Source organism: Babylonia areolata, chromosome 10 (assembly GCF_041734735.1).
Source record: "Babylonia areolata isolate BAREFJ2019XMU chromosome 10, ASM4173473v1, whole genome shotgun sequence".
In the NCBI taxonomy this organism is placed as follows: domain Eukaryota; kingdom Metazoa; phylum Mollusca; class Gastropoda; order Neogastropoda; family Buccinidae; genus Babylonia; species Babylonia areolata.
The window spans coordinates 21,508,921-21,521,420 of record NC_134885.1 but is presented as its reverse complement, the minus strand read 5'-3'; the positions used below and the strand labels follow the sequence as shown (position 1 = coordinate 21,521,420).

Genomic DNA, 12,500 nt, shown 5'->3' with positions numbered 1-12,500 from the left:
TGTGGAAGCCGTGAGGGAAAGCGCTTTGATTTATCTCCGCATAAGTTTCAGCACTTTGAAAGTACATACCTCTCTCTCTCTCTCTCTCTCTCTCTTTCTCTCACCCTCACCCTCTCTCTCTCTCTCTTTCCACCCCCCTCTGTCTCTCTCTCTCTATATATCTTGCGCGCACGTGTGTGTGCGTGTGGGCACGCGTGCATGGTGTGTATGTGTGTGTGCGTGTGTGTGATTGTGTGTGTGTGTGCGCGTGCGTGTTCTCGTGCTGTACGTCAAATGATGTACGTTTGGTGATGTCAGAAATCATGATTATCATCATATCTCATATTTCCCAGAATGAAATCGCCCTTCACTCTCCTCTCAGACCCCCCCCCATACCCCATACCCCCCTTCTTACACCCGGGATTTGGAACTAGGTGCTGTGTTCTACATCATTGCAATCACACAGTATTGATGTCAGCAACTCTGATTGATTGTTTGAATCTCTCTGTCTCTCTCTCTCTTTGTGTGTGTGTGTGTGTGTGTGTGTGTGTGTGTGCCGTCATACCCAACTTCACGATGCAAATCCCACAAATTTCTTTTTGTCCGTCGCCCCCAATCCTCCTCTCTCTCTCTCTCTCTCTCTCTCTCTCTCTCTCTGTGTCTGTCTGTCTGTATGTCTTTACCGTCATACCCAAGTCAACGATGCAAAATCTCACAGATTTATCTCCGTCTCTTGCCCCCCCCCCCCTCTCTTTCTCTTCAATGCAATGTGCAGTGTCATGTTCCCGTCACAGATTATTGTTGTGAGCTATGTCTGATTGGATTTTTGATTTTTTTTTTTTTTAATGGCACAGCCGACCGCTTGGGGATGGGGAGGGTGGAGGTGGAGGAGGTGAAGGACATTCAGGGTGGAGGTGGAGGAGGTGAAGGACATTCAGGGTGGTGGTGGTGGTGGGGGTTATCTTGGGGCTGACAAGTCTTTAGCACATGGATGATGTTCTGATTCTGATCTCACTGACTTCATATATTGTGTGCATGCAGACTGATCTCACTGACTTCATATATAGTGTGCATACAGACTGATCTCACTGATTTCATATATAGTGTGCGTACAGACTGATCTCACTGACTTCATATATAGTGTGCATACAGACTGATCTCACTGACTTCATATATAGTGTGCATACAGACTGATCTCACTGATTTCATATATAGTGTGCGTACAGACTGATCTCACTGACTTCATATATAGTGTGCATACAGACTGATCTCACTGACTTCATATATAGTGTGCATACAGAGTTATCTCACTGACTTCAAACATACTGTGTATATTGACTGATCTCACTAACTTCATACGTACTGTGTATACAGACTGATCTCACTAACTTTATACGTAGTGTGTATACAGACTGATCTCACTGACTATATATATAGTGTGCATACAGACTGATCTCACTGACTTCATATATAGTGTGCATACAGACTGATCTCACTGACTTCATATATAGTGTGCATACAGACTGATCTCACTGACTTCATATATAGTGTGCATACAGACTGATCTCACTGACTTCATATATAGTGTGCATACAGACTGATCTCACTGACTATATATATAGTGTGCATACAGACTGATCTCACTGACTTCATATATAGTGTGCATACAGACTGATCTCACTGACATCATATATAGTGTGCATACAGACTGATCTCACTGACTTCATATATAGTGTGCATACAGACTGATCTCACTGACATCATATATAGTGTGCATACAGACTGATCTCACTGACTTCATATATAGTGTGCATACAGACTGATCTCACTGACTTCATATATAGTGTGCGTACAGACTGATCTCACTGACTTCATATATAGTGTGCATACAGAGTTATCTCCCTGACTTCAAACATACTGTGTATACAGACTGATCTCACTAACTTCATACGTACTGCGTATACAGACTGATCTCTCTGACTATATATATAGTGTGCATACAGACTGATCTCACTGACTTCATATATAGTGTGCATACAGACTGATCTCACTAACTTCATACGTACTGTGTATACAGACTGATCTCACTGACTTTATATAAAGTGTGCATACAGACTGATCTCACTGACTTCATATATTGTGTGCATGCAGACTGATCTCACTGACTTCATATACAGTGTGCATACAGACTGATCTCACTAACTTCATACATACTATGTATACACCTGATCTCACTGTCTTCATATATAGTGTGCATACAGACTGATCTCACTGACTTTATACATACATTTTACCGATATCTAATTCTGCTCTGTTTCGAATCTCACTGATTGTGTGCCTGCATCATCTTCATGCATGTCCATCTACAAGAAGATTTTGTTTTTCTTCTTTCACCGTTGATGTGTGTATTTTTGTGGTCTATATAGATTAACAAAGACAGATTGGAAGAATCGTCCATGCCTCCCCCCCCCCCCCCTTTCCCTCCCTTTCCCTCCCTTTCCCCTTTTCCCCCCTTATCCTCCGTTTTCTTTGTTCGTGTGTGCGGGTACATGTTAATTTGCTCGCTTCTTTTATCTCCCGAAATAAAACAACAACAACAACAAAAAAAACAACAACAACTGAGAATAGAACTGAGTTTAACCACTTTTTGTGCTACCCACGTCTGGGTGAAGTGGAGAGCCATTGTAGCATGACTTTGAAGTACAAGAGCCTTTTTCGTGTATCTTTGAAAAAAAAGAGAGACAGAAAGAAAGGAAGAAAAGAAAAGAAAGCAAGAAATAAATAAATATTCAAATGAAGAAATACAGAAGCAAAGACGGAAGGTCTGAACGAAAAAACATTAGCTGACTGACTACAGAAAGCATACAAAATCGTGCTGGTTCTGACGAGTGTGAAGAAGAAAAGAAAGAAAGAAAGACAGACAGACGGACGGACAGACATAGCCGATTTTGACTACCGAAAGCATGTAGAAATCGTGTTGCTTCTGACGGGTGTAAAGAAAGAAAGAAAGAAAGAAAGAAAGAAACACGAAAGATACAAGACAGATACAACACACGACTTTAATTGTCCATAAAACACGGTGAAGTGTCTTTCAGCTGCACGTGCAACATGAAACATTCCTTCTTCTTCTTCTTCTGCGTTCACTCGTATGCACACGAGTGGGCTTTTACGTGTATGACCGTTTTTACCCCGCCATGTAGGCAGCCATACTCCGTTTTCGGGGGTGCGCATGCAAGGTATGTTCTTGTTTCCAAAACCCACCGAACGCTGACATGGATTACAGGATCTTTAACGTGCGTATTTGATCTTCTGCATGCGTTTACATACGAAGGGGGTTCAGGCACTAGCAGGTCTGCACATATGTTGACCTGGGAGATGGTAAAAATCACCACCCTTTACCCACCAGGCGCCGTCACCGTGATTCGAACCCGGGACCCTCAGATTGACAGTCCAACGCTTTAACCACTCGGCTATTGCGCCCGTCCATGAAACATTCACATACATTCACTGATAAAATATGCACGATTATACCAGTTTGAACTAACTTCCTTTCCTTTTCTTATTCTCTCTCTCTCTCCCCCCCCCCCCTTCATCACGCAACAAACTGGCTCTCCTTTAACCCCACCACCACCACCACCTCCCACAAACTCCCACCCCCACGTGGCGCCAACACAGCACGCTCTTCCAACTCAGAACACACACACACCCAAAAGCGCAAACCCATCCAAGAACACCATGCTGAAAAAGTATACCTTAATGAACAGATAAAATAAGATAAATGGAATGGAGTGATGGGCTATAGGTAACGCGTCCACCAAGGAAGCGAGAGAATCTGAGCGCGTTGGTTCGAATCACGGCTCAACCCCCGATATTTTCTCCTCCTTCACTACATCTTGAGTGGTGGTCTGGACGGTAGTCATTCGGATGAGACGATAAACCTAGGTCCCGTGTGCAGCATGCACTTAGCGCACGTAAAAGAACCCACGGCAACAAAAGGGTTGTTCCTGGCAAAATTCTGTAGAAAAATCCACTTCGATAGGAAAAAACAACAACAACTGCACACAGGAAAAAATGCAGAAAAAAAAGAGAAAAAACAGTGTGGCGCTGAAGTGTAGCGACGCGCTCTCCCTGGGGAGAGCAGCCTGAATTTCACACAGAGAAATCTGTTGTGATAAAAAGAAATTCAGATACAAATAAGATGAAATACAAATAAAATAAAATGAGATAAAACAAGACACGGCCAGTTGACCACAGACAAGATGTGTGCAGAATCATGATGTTTCTCACCGGTGTTGCAGGCCAGTGGACACCCCCTGCACAATTTTCACCGCCTGGGACAAACTGCTGTCGGAAACGGAAATGGATGCCCAGGTGCGTGTTGACTAACATCGTGCGCTCTGATCCTGTCCCTGTTTCGAATGTCTGTCTGTCTGTTTGTGTCTGTGATGTCTGTCTGGCTGTCTGCTTGTCTTTCAATCTCTCTTTCTCAGGCTGTTTCTCTCTTACTCTGTCTTTGTGCCTTTGTGTGTCTGTCTCTTTGAGTCTGTCTGTCTGCCTGTCAGTCAATCTCTGTCTGTCACTGTCTGTCTGTTTGTGTGTGTGTGTGTGTGTGTGTGTGTGTGTGTGTGTGTGTGGAAGGGGGGGGATCAACTTATGAGTAAACTTCACTTTGCAAATAACCCCCCCCCCCCTCCTTCATCCCCCCACTTCGTTTACTGACCCCCCACCCACCCACTCGCCCCCCTCCCCCCCGCGCCCCCCAACCTCCTTTTCCTTCTGCTGTCTTGGCACTCTCATCCTCATCTTCCTCATCCTCCTCATCCCCATACCCCGTCTCCCTTTAGCTTTCTTTCCTCCCTCTGCCGCTCTTTCACACTCCCTCGCTCACACACACACACACACATGCACACACACACATGCACACACACTCACACACACACACACACACACACACACTCACACGCGCGCACACACACGCACACACACACTCACACGCGCGGACGCACACACACAAACAAACACACTCACGCAAACACGCAAACACATACACACACACACTTACACACTGACACACATGCACTCACTCATACACACACATACGCGTGCACGCACACACACAAACACACACACGCATACACGCAAACACATACACACACACTAACACACACACACATGCACACACTCACACACACACACACACACACACACACACTCACACACACACATGCATACACACACACTGAAACACACTCACGCACACACGGCACATGCATACACACACACACACACACACACACACACACACACACACACTGACACACATACACCTGTTCCCTTATCATGTCTCTTTTTGGTATTTTCGATTTTAAACAAAGTTTTATCAACATTTGTTTAACTAACAACTTCAGCAACTGTTAGCAGAATGTCTGTGTTTCGGGTTTGTTTGGGTTTTTTTTCGGTTTTTTTTTTTTCAAATCCATCAAACCCGATTCTGACTTTCGTGAGAATTTTGGAGTTGATGCTGTTGCTGATGTTGTTGTTTGTTTTGTTTTTGTCTTATCATTTTTATTTCTGTCCCTTGTGTCCAGCAGAATCGCTGTAACGTGTGCATCAGTTTGCGCACACACTGACTTTGACGCCTTCCTGATGCTAGAAGCTTCCTGTCTTGATAAGTCATCACTGGCATTCTTTTTGCAGTGCATCAACTAGAAGAAATCACAAGATTATACCTTTATTCATATCTGATTTGAACATGGAAATCTCCAGTCGCCATCCCATGACAACATTCGTTGGCACCCGCACAAAACTGAGAGACAGACAGAAACAGGCAGGCAGAGATACATAAACAGGCAGCCGGCAGGCAGACAGAAACATGGAGAAGCAGAACCGACACAACTGAACAGGAAGACGCTGAAAGAGAGGAAAGTTAAAAAAAAAAAAAAAAAGAAAAAAGAAAGAAAAAAAGAAGAAGAAGAAGAAGAAGAAAAAAAAGCGATAAACGTGAAGAGACAGACACAGACTTTCTTTTCCAATAAACAGCGTACCCAAAGAATTTCCAAATGGTTTCCGAAGAAAGACATGAAAATGTATTTAAGAAAGCAAAACAAAATAATAATAATACATTCCCAAAAATCCCGCGAACTGAAAATAAACAACAACAACAACAACAACAACAGCCAAACTATGAAGAAAAAAAAAAAAAAAAAAAAATTCCCGCGAACCGGATTCGAACCAGTGACCTAAGGATCCCTGTCAGACAATTCCTCTACAGTCCTCCGCTCTACCAACTGAGCTATCACGGGATAGGAGAAACGGTCGCCAGGAGTATACATGTAACACTCCCATGCTGAGTTGTGAACGTGATTTGTCTTCCTGTCAGCCTTTCACGTGGTGTCGGTGTGTGGTGATTAACATACACACGGTTGTGAGCGTTTGGCCGTGCGTGTGGTATGGTTGTGTCTGTGTGTGTTTTTTCTCTTTATGCGTGTTTGTGTGTGGTGTGTTTTCCGACTGCCGTGCGTGTGCTTTCTGCGCCCGGTGTGTGTGTGTGTGTGTGGTGTGTTTTCCGACTGCCGTGCGTGTGCTTTCTCTGTGTGTGTGTGTGTGTGTGTGTGTGTATGTCTGTGTGTGTCTGTGTCTGTGTGTTTTTTCTCTTTATACGTGTGTGTGTGGTGTGTTTTCCGACCTGACTGCCGTCCGTGTGCTTTCTGCGCCGTGTGTCGGTGTGTGTGTGTGTGTGTGTGTGTGTGTGTGTGTGTGTGTGCTCGAGCGCTCCGGCAGTCGGTGTGTGAACTATCAGTTCTGTGTGTGGGGTAGGTGGGGTGGTGTGAAAGGTCGTAGTACTGTCTAGTACACTGGCACGCACACCGGCACACACACACACACACACACACACACACAAACGAAACGACAAACCGCCCCCACACATAATCACCCTGTATGTAGGTCGTCAGTCCTCCGGCCTTCTTGAGTGCAGCTGTCCCACTGATTCCCCCGTGTTCCTTTATTTCTTTTTAGCTTTCTTTCTTCGCCTTCTTTCAAGTTCTTTGTCAATGCAAAGGCCAATCCCGTATATATAAGGTTCTCACGGGATTGTTAAATACTGCTTAACGTCGCCACTGGTTTAGCGCCGGAAGGGATTTTAACGGGTCGGAAAAATCCTTCCTCCTCAGTCTTCCCTTTCCTTCTCTTCTCTCCCCCACCCCCACCCCCGGCCTCCTCCTTCCCTCCTGCTAAATAAATCTTTTTTTTCTTTCTTTTTCTTTTCTTTTTTTTTTTTTACTGACCTTCTTTTCTCCCTTTCTCAGTCTCACTCCACAACAAGTTTCAGGTGTTTTAGCCATGTAATGGGAAATGCGATCATCCTTAGAGAAGAGAAAAAAGAGAGACGGATGAGAGAGAGAGAGAGAGCGAGCGAGCGAGCGAGAGAGAGAGAGAGAGAGAGAGATACAGGCAAACAAGATGGGAAGGGGGGGCTGGGTGGGGGGGGGGGACGGGCGGGTGGAGGGTGCGGGAGGAGGGTGGTGGCAGAGGGGAAACTAACAGAAAAATGGGGATGGGGTGGGTGGACAGCCGGAGACAGACACTGCTGTAGAGAGAGACAGAGAGGGGGTCTGTGAGTGTGAGAAAGTGAGTGAGACTGGGAGTGAGAGAGACAGACAGAGAGAGAGAGAGAGAGAGAGAGAGAGAACGTAACATTAACTTGCCAGACACGATTCGGAGACAGCCAGAACGACACCGCAGTAAGGTGAATAGCGAACATGGCGAGTTTGTATTTATTCATTTAGTTTTTTGTTTGTTTGTTTGTTTGTTCTAAATCTTGAGAAAACTTTTTTGCCGTCTGAGACACTTACATTTCCAGGAAAGAAAAGGCACATGCTTACAGCCTACATTACAACTTATACAAGCGTAACTGAGTGAACAACACAATAAATTTAGCAGTAGCTAAATCCCAAAGATAAAGCGATAATATGACAATAATGATGAAAATGATCATAATCAGCACACAGTCATAGCAATCACAATAATCGTAATCATAATAATAACCACAACCATAATCATGATCTTGATAATAATAATAATGATATTGGTAATGATAATAAGAAATAGAAAAGAAGAAGAAGAAGAAACCGCATACATTTTCTTTCACTACACAATGACAATAAGGGGGGGGAGGGGGGGCGAACCAAACACACTGAAACAGTCAGCAAAACAACAAAACGTTCATTGCACAGTTAACAACACTTCAGAGGTATTATGGCAAAAGGAAGGAAAGAAAAAAGCTGACATATTATCATAACACTAGCATCAGTGTGTAAATCATTTATTTATTTATTTACCTATTTGTTTATTCATTTATCTGTCTATTCATAAATCTATTCATTTGTTTATTTGTGTTTTTTGTTTGTTTATAAAGTAATTAATTAACACGTATATTGATTGATATACACTTTGGATGTCTAGGGAATCGAATACAGAATTTCGTGAATGCAAGGCTAGGCAAGAGGTTTCTTTCATGTACCCACAGGGGACATTAAAACATTACACACATGCATCTTTTATACTGATCATACAAACAAAAAGCGCGATGTTATAACCTCGACTCATCATTTTGAATGAAATTTAACGGTTCATGTTTTGAATTTACACTCTGGTTCATAAGGAGTCAGACAGACACAGACACACACACACACACACACACACACACACACACACACAAAGGGAGAGAGACAGATATAGGGAAACCGTGAGACAGACAGACAGACAGAAAGAAAGAAAGACAGACAGACAGACACACAGACCGAGCGACCTCAACGCGAATCAGATAGCACCGAATTTAGAACTTTTCTACACGAAAACGAAGGATGATAAAAACAAGCTCTGAGTGTATACACACACACACACACACACACACACACACATATATATATATATATATATATATATATATATATATATATGTGTGTGTGTGTGTGTGTGTGTGTGTGTGTGTGGAGTGATGGCCTAGAGGTAACGCGTCCGCCTTGGAAGCGAGAGAATCTGAGCGCGCTGGTTCGAATCACGGCTCAGCCGCCGATAGTTTCTACCCCTCCACTAGACCTTGAGTGGTGGTCTGGACGCTAGTTATTCGGATGAGACGATAAACCGAAGTCCCGTGTGCAGCATGCACTTAGCGCACGTAAAAGAACCCACTACAACAAAAGGGTTGCTCCTGGCAAAATTCTGTAAAAAAAATACACTTCGATAAGAAAAACAAATAAAACTGCACGCAGGGAGGGGGGGGGGGGGGGAGGGAAGAAAAAAAAAGGGTGGCGCTGTAGTGTAACGACGCGCTCTCCTTGGGGAGAGCAGCCCTAATTTCACACAGAAAAATCTGTTGTGATAAAAAGAAATACAAATACACACATATGTATGTATCTGTCGGCGCGCTCCCTCATAGCAGACGCCAAAGCTTGCCGCCGGAGGGCCACACAGCGACAGAACGTGATGGGAACACAAAATATGTCTCCCTACCATTGTCTCCGACTGTCTGAGAACATTTTCTTCACGTTGTTGGTAGGAGTGGGAGGGGGGTGGGGTGAGGGTGGGGGATAGCGTTGGAGTAAAGGGGGGAGAGCGGGGGGTGAGGGTAGGGGTTGGGATGGACCTCACAGACTGCAGATTAACGGAGGCATGTCGGTGAAATTGAATTGTCGTCGGAAGATAAAAGATGAAGGATATAGATCTCTGTAGAAACTGAAAGAGTACGGTAATGGGTTTTGGTGTGTGTGTGTGTGTGTGTGAGGGTTGGTGGATGGGTGAGTGTACGATAGAATGATGAGTTGGCGGCGATAGCGGACAAGATGTAGATCTCTCGCGTGTGAAAACTGATTGATAAATGATCCAGATTCATGTATCTTATGATAACTGCTGATCCAGCTTCACGTATCTTATGATAACTGCTGATCCAGCTTCACGTATTTCATGATAACTGCTGATCCAGCTTCACGTATCTTATGATAACTGCTGATCCAGCTTCACGTATATCTTATGATAACTGCTGATCCAGCTTCACGTATTTTATGATAACTGCTGATCCAGCTTCACGTATTTTATGATAACTGCTGATCCAGCTTCACGTATTTTATGATAACTGCTGATCCAGCTTCACGTATCTTATGATAACTGCTGATCCAGATTCACGTATCTAATGATAACTGCTGATCCAGCTTCACGTATCTTATGATAACTGCTGATCCAGCTTTACGTATCTTATGATAACTGCTGATCCAATGTCCTTGCTGTTGATTTATCTCCCTCCCCCCCTAACCCCCGACCCCCCCCCCCCCCCCCCCCCGCCCCAAACCCCCCCATCCCACGCTCTCCCCTCAGGCACACGTGGATGCTGCAGCCCTGCTGATGAAGAACGTCTACCAGCCCCTGCAGGAGGTCGCCACGCACAAGGGGTCACACACCCAGCGGCTGTCTGCCTTTAGGGAGCTCCTGGAGAACCTGCTGGCCAGAGACACCACCAGCATCCGTCAGGTCTGGGTTTTGGGGGGGTTCGATTTTCTCCCCTCGCGCCTCGAGGCGAGGATGGTTTGTGGTTGGTTGGTTTTGTTTTGTTTTGTTTGGTGGTGGTGGTGGTAGTGGTGGTGGTGGTGGTGGTGGTGGGGGTTGGTTGTTGTTGTATTGTCGGTGGTGGTAGTGGTGGTGGCAGTGGTGGTGACAGTGGTGGTGGCAGTGGTGGTGGTGGTGGTGACAGTGGTGGTGGCAGTGGTGGTGACAGTGGTGGTGGCAGTGGTGGTGGTGGCAGTGGTGGTGGCAGTGGTGATGGTGGTGGTGGTGGTGATAGTGGTGGTGGCAGTGGTGGTGGTAGAGGTGGTGGTAGTGATGGTGGCAGTGGTGGTGGTGGTGGTGGTGGTGACAGAGGTGGTGGTGGTGACAGTGGTGGTGGTAGATGTGGTGATAGTGGTGGTTGCAGTGGTGGTGGCAGTTTTGGTAGTGGTGGTAGCGGCAGTGGTGGTGGTAGAGGTGGTGGCAATGGTGGTGGTAGAGGTGGTGGTAGTGGTGGTGGCAGTGGTGGTGGTGGTGGCGGAGATGGTGGTAGTGGTGGTGGTGGTAATGGTAGTGGTGGTGGTAGTGGTGGTGGCAGTGGTGGTGGGTTGTAGCAGTGGCAGTTGTTGTTGATTTTGGACAGGGGGACACCATTGGCATCCGTCAAGTTTCGGTTATGTGCCTGGGGGATGTTTTCGTTTTGTTGGTTGGTCGGTCTTTGTTGTTGATGGTTGTGGTGGTTGTGGGGATTGATTTGTTGTTGTTCTCGTTGCTTTGTTGTTACCATTGGTTGTAGAAGTACTGGTGGGCTGGTTGTTGTTGTTGTTGTTGTTGTTGTTTAGTTGCTGTCTTTGTTGACATTGCTAAATGCTCCACGGGAGGTTGTCTTCGGTGTCGCCGTCATTGTCGTTGGTGGCTGTACTGGTTGTTGTTGTTGGTCTTATTGTTGCTGTTGCTGTTGTTCTTGTCATTTTTGCTGTTGTTGTCCTCCTCCTCCTCTTCCTCCTTCTCCTTCTCTTCTCCTCCAACTTTTCCTCCTCCTTCTCTTCTCCTCCAAATCTTCCTCCTCTCTCTCTTCTCCTCCAACTCTTCCTCCTCTTCCTTCTTCTCCTTCTCCAACTCTTCCTCCTCCTTCTACTCCAGCTCTTCTTCCTTCTTCTTCTTCTCCTCCTCCTCCAACTCTTCCTCCTCCTTCTTCTTCTCCTCCAACTCTTCCTCCTCCTTCTTCTTCTCCTCCAACTCTTCCTCCTCTTCCTTCTTCTCCTCCAACTCTTCCCCCTTCCCCTTCTTCTCCTCCAGCTCTTCCTCCTTCTCCTTCTTCTTCTCCTCCAACTCTTCCTCTTTCTCCTTCTTCTTCTCCACCTCCTCCTCCTCCTTCTCCTCCAACTCTTCCTCTTTCTTCTTCTTCTCCTCCAACTCTTCCTCCTCCTCCTCCTTCTTCTCTTCTCCTCTAACTCTTCCCCCTTCTCCTTCTTCTCTTCTCCTCAAACTCTTCCTCCTCCTCCTCCTTCTTCTTCTCCTCCAACTCTTCCTCCTCCTCCTTCTCCATCTCCTCCTCCTTCTTCTCCTCCAACTCTTTCTCCTTCTTCTTCTCCACCTCCTCTTCCTCCTCCTGCTGATGCTGCTTTTCTTTTTCCTCTTCTTCTTCTTCTCGGGAGTAGGCGGTGAATAACTACGACACGTGTATACGCACAGGTGAAGGAGGAGTACGAGGCGTCCTTCCAGACGCTGGTCAGCGACCCAGAGTGCCGGGAGGCGCAGAGCGTGAGGGACAGGGTGCTGGACAGACACAACGAGTACGTGCTGCAGCTCAGGGCGGCCAACAGAGCCATTGAGCAGTTCAGGCGTACCCTGCCCGACATACTGGAGGTGAGATGCTTGTCTGTCTGTCTGTCTGTCTGTCTGTGTCAGGCGTACCCTGCCCGACATACTGGAGGTGAGATGTCTGTCTGTCTGTGTCAGGCGTACCCTGCCCGACATACTGG

General features: G+C 45.9%; 1 protein-coding gene and 1 non-coding gene across 2 annotated transcripts in view; one reads left to right on the top strand and one right to left on the bottom strand.

Annotated features, from left to right (window-relative positions):
• The window catches only part of LOC143286309 (uncharacterized), a 481,716-nt gene that overhangs the window by 61,891 nt on the left and 407,325 nt on the right, over positions 1 to 12,500 (top strand). Inside the window, exons 3-5 of the mRNA XM_076593847.1 lie at positions 4,278 to 4,350; positions 10,351 to 10,503; positions 12,211 to 12,384. Coding sequence (XP_076449962.1) covers positions 4,278 to 4,350; positions 10,351 to 10,503; positions 12,211 to 12,384 — 400 coding nt within the window. The remainder of the gene's footprint in view (positions 1 to 4,277; positions 4,351 to 10,350; positions 10,504 to 12,210; positions 12,385 to 12,500) is intronic.
• On the bottom strand, positions 6,191 to 6,281 carry Trnay-gua (transfer RNA tyrosine (anticodon GUA)). The gene is given in 2 exon segments: positions 6,191 to 6,226; positions 6,245 to 6,281. It is a non-coding gene; the product is annotated as a tRNA-Tyr (tRNA).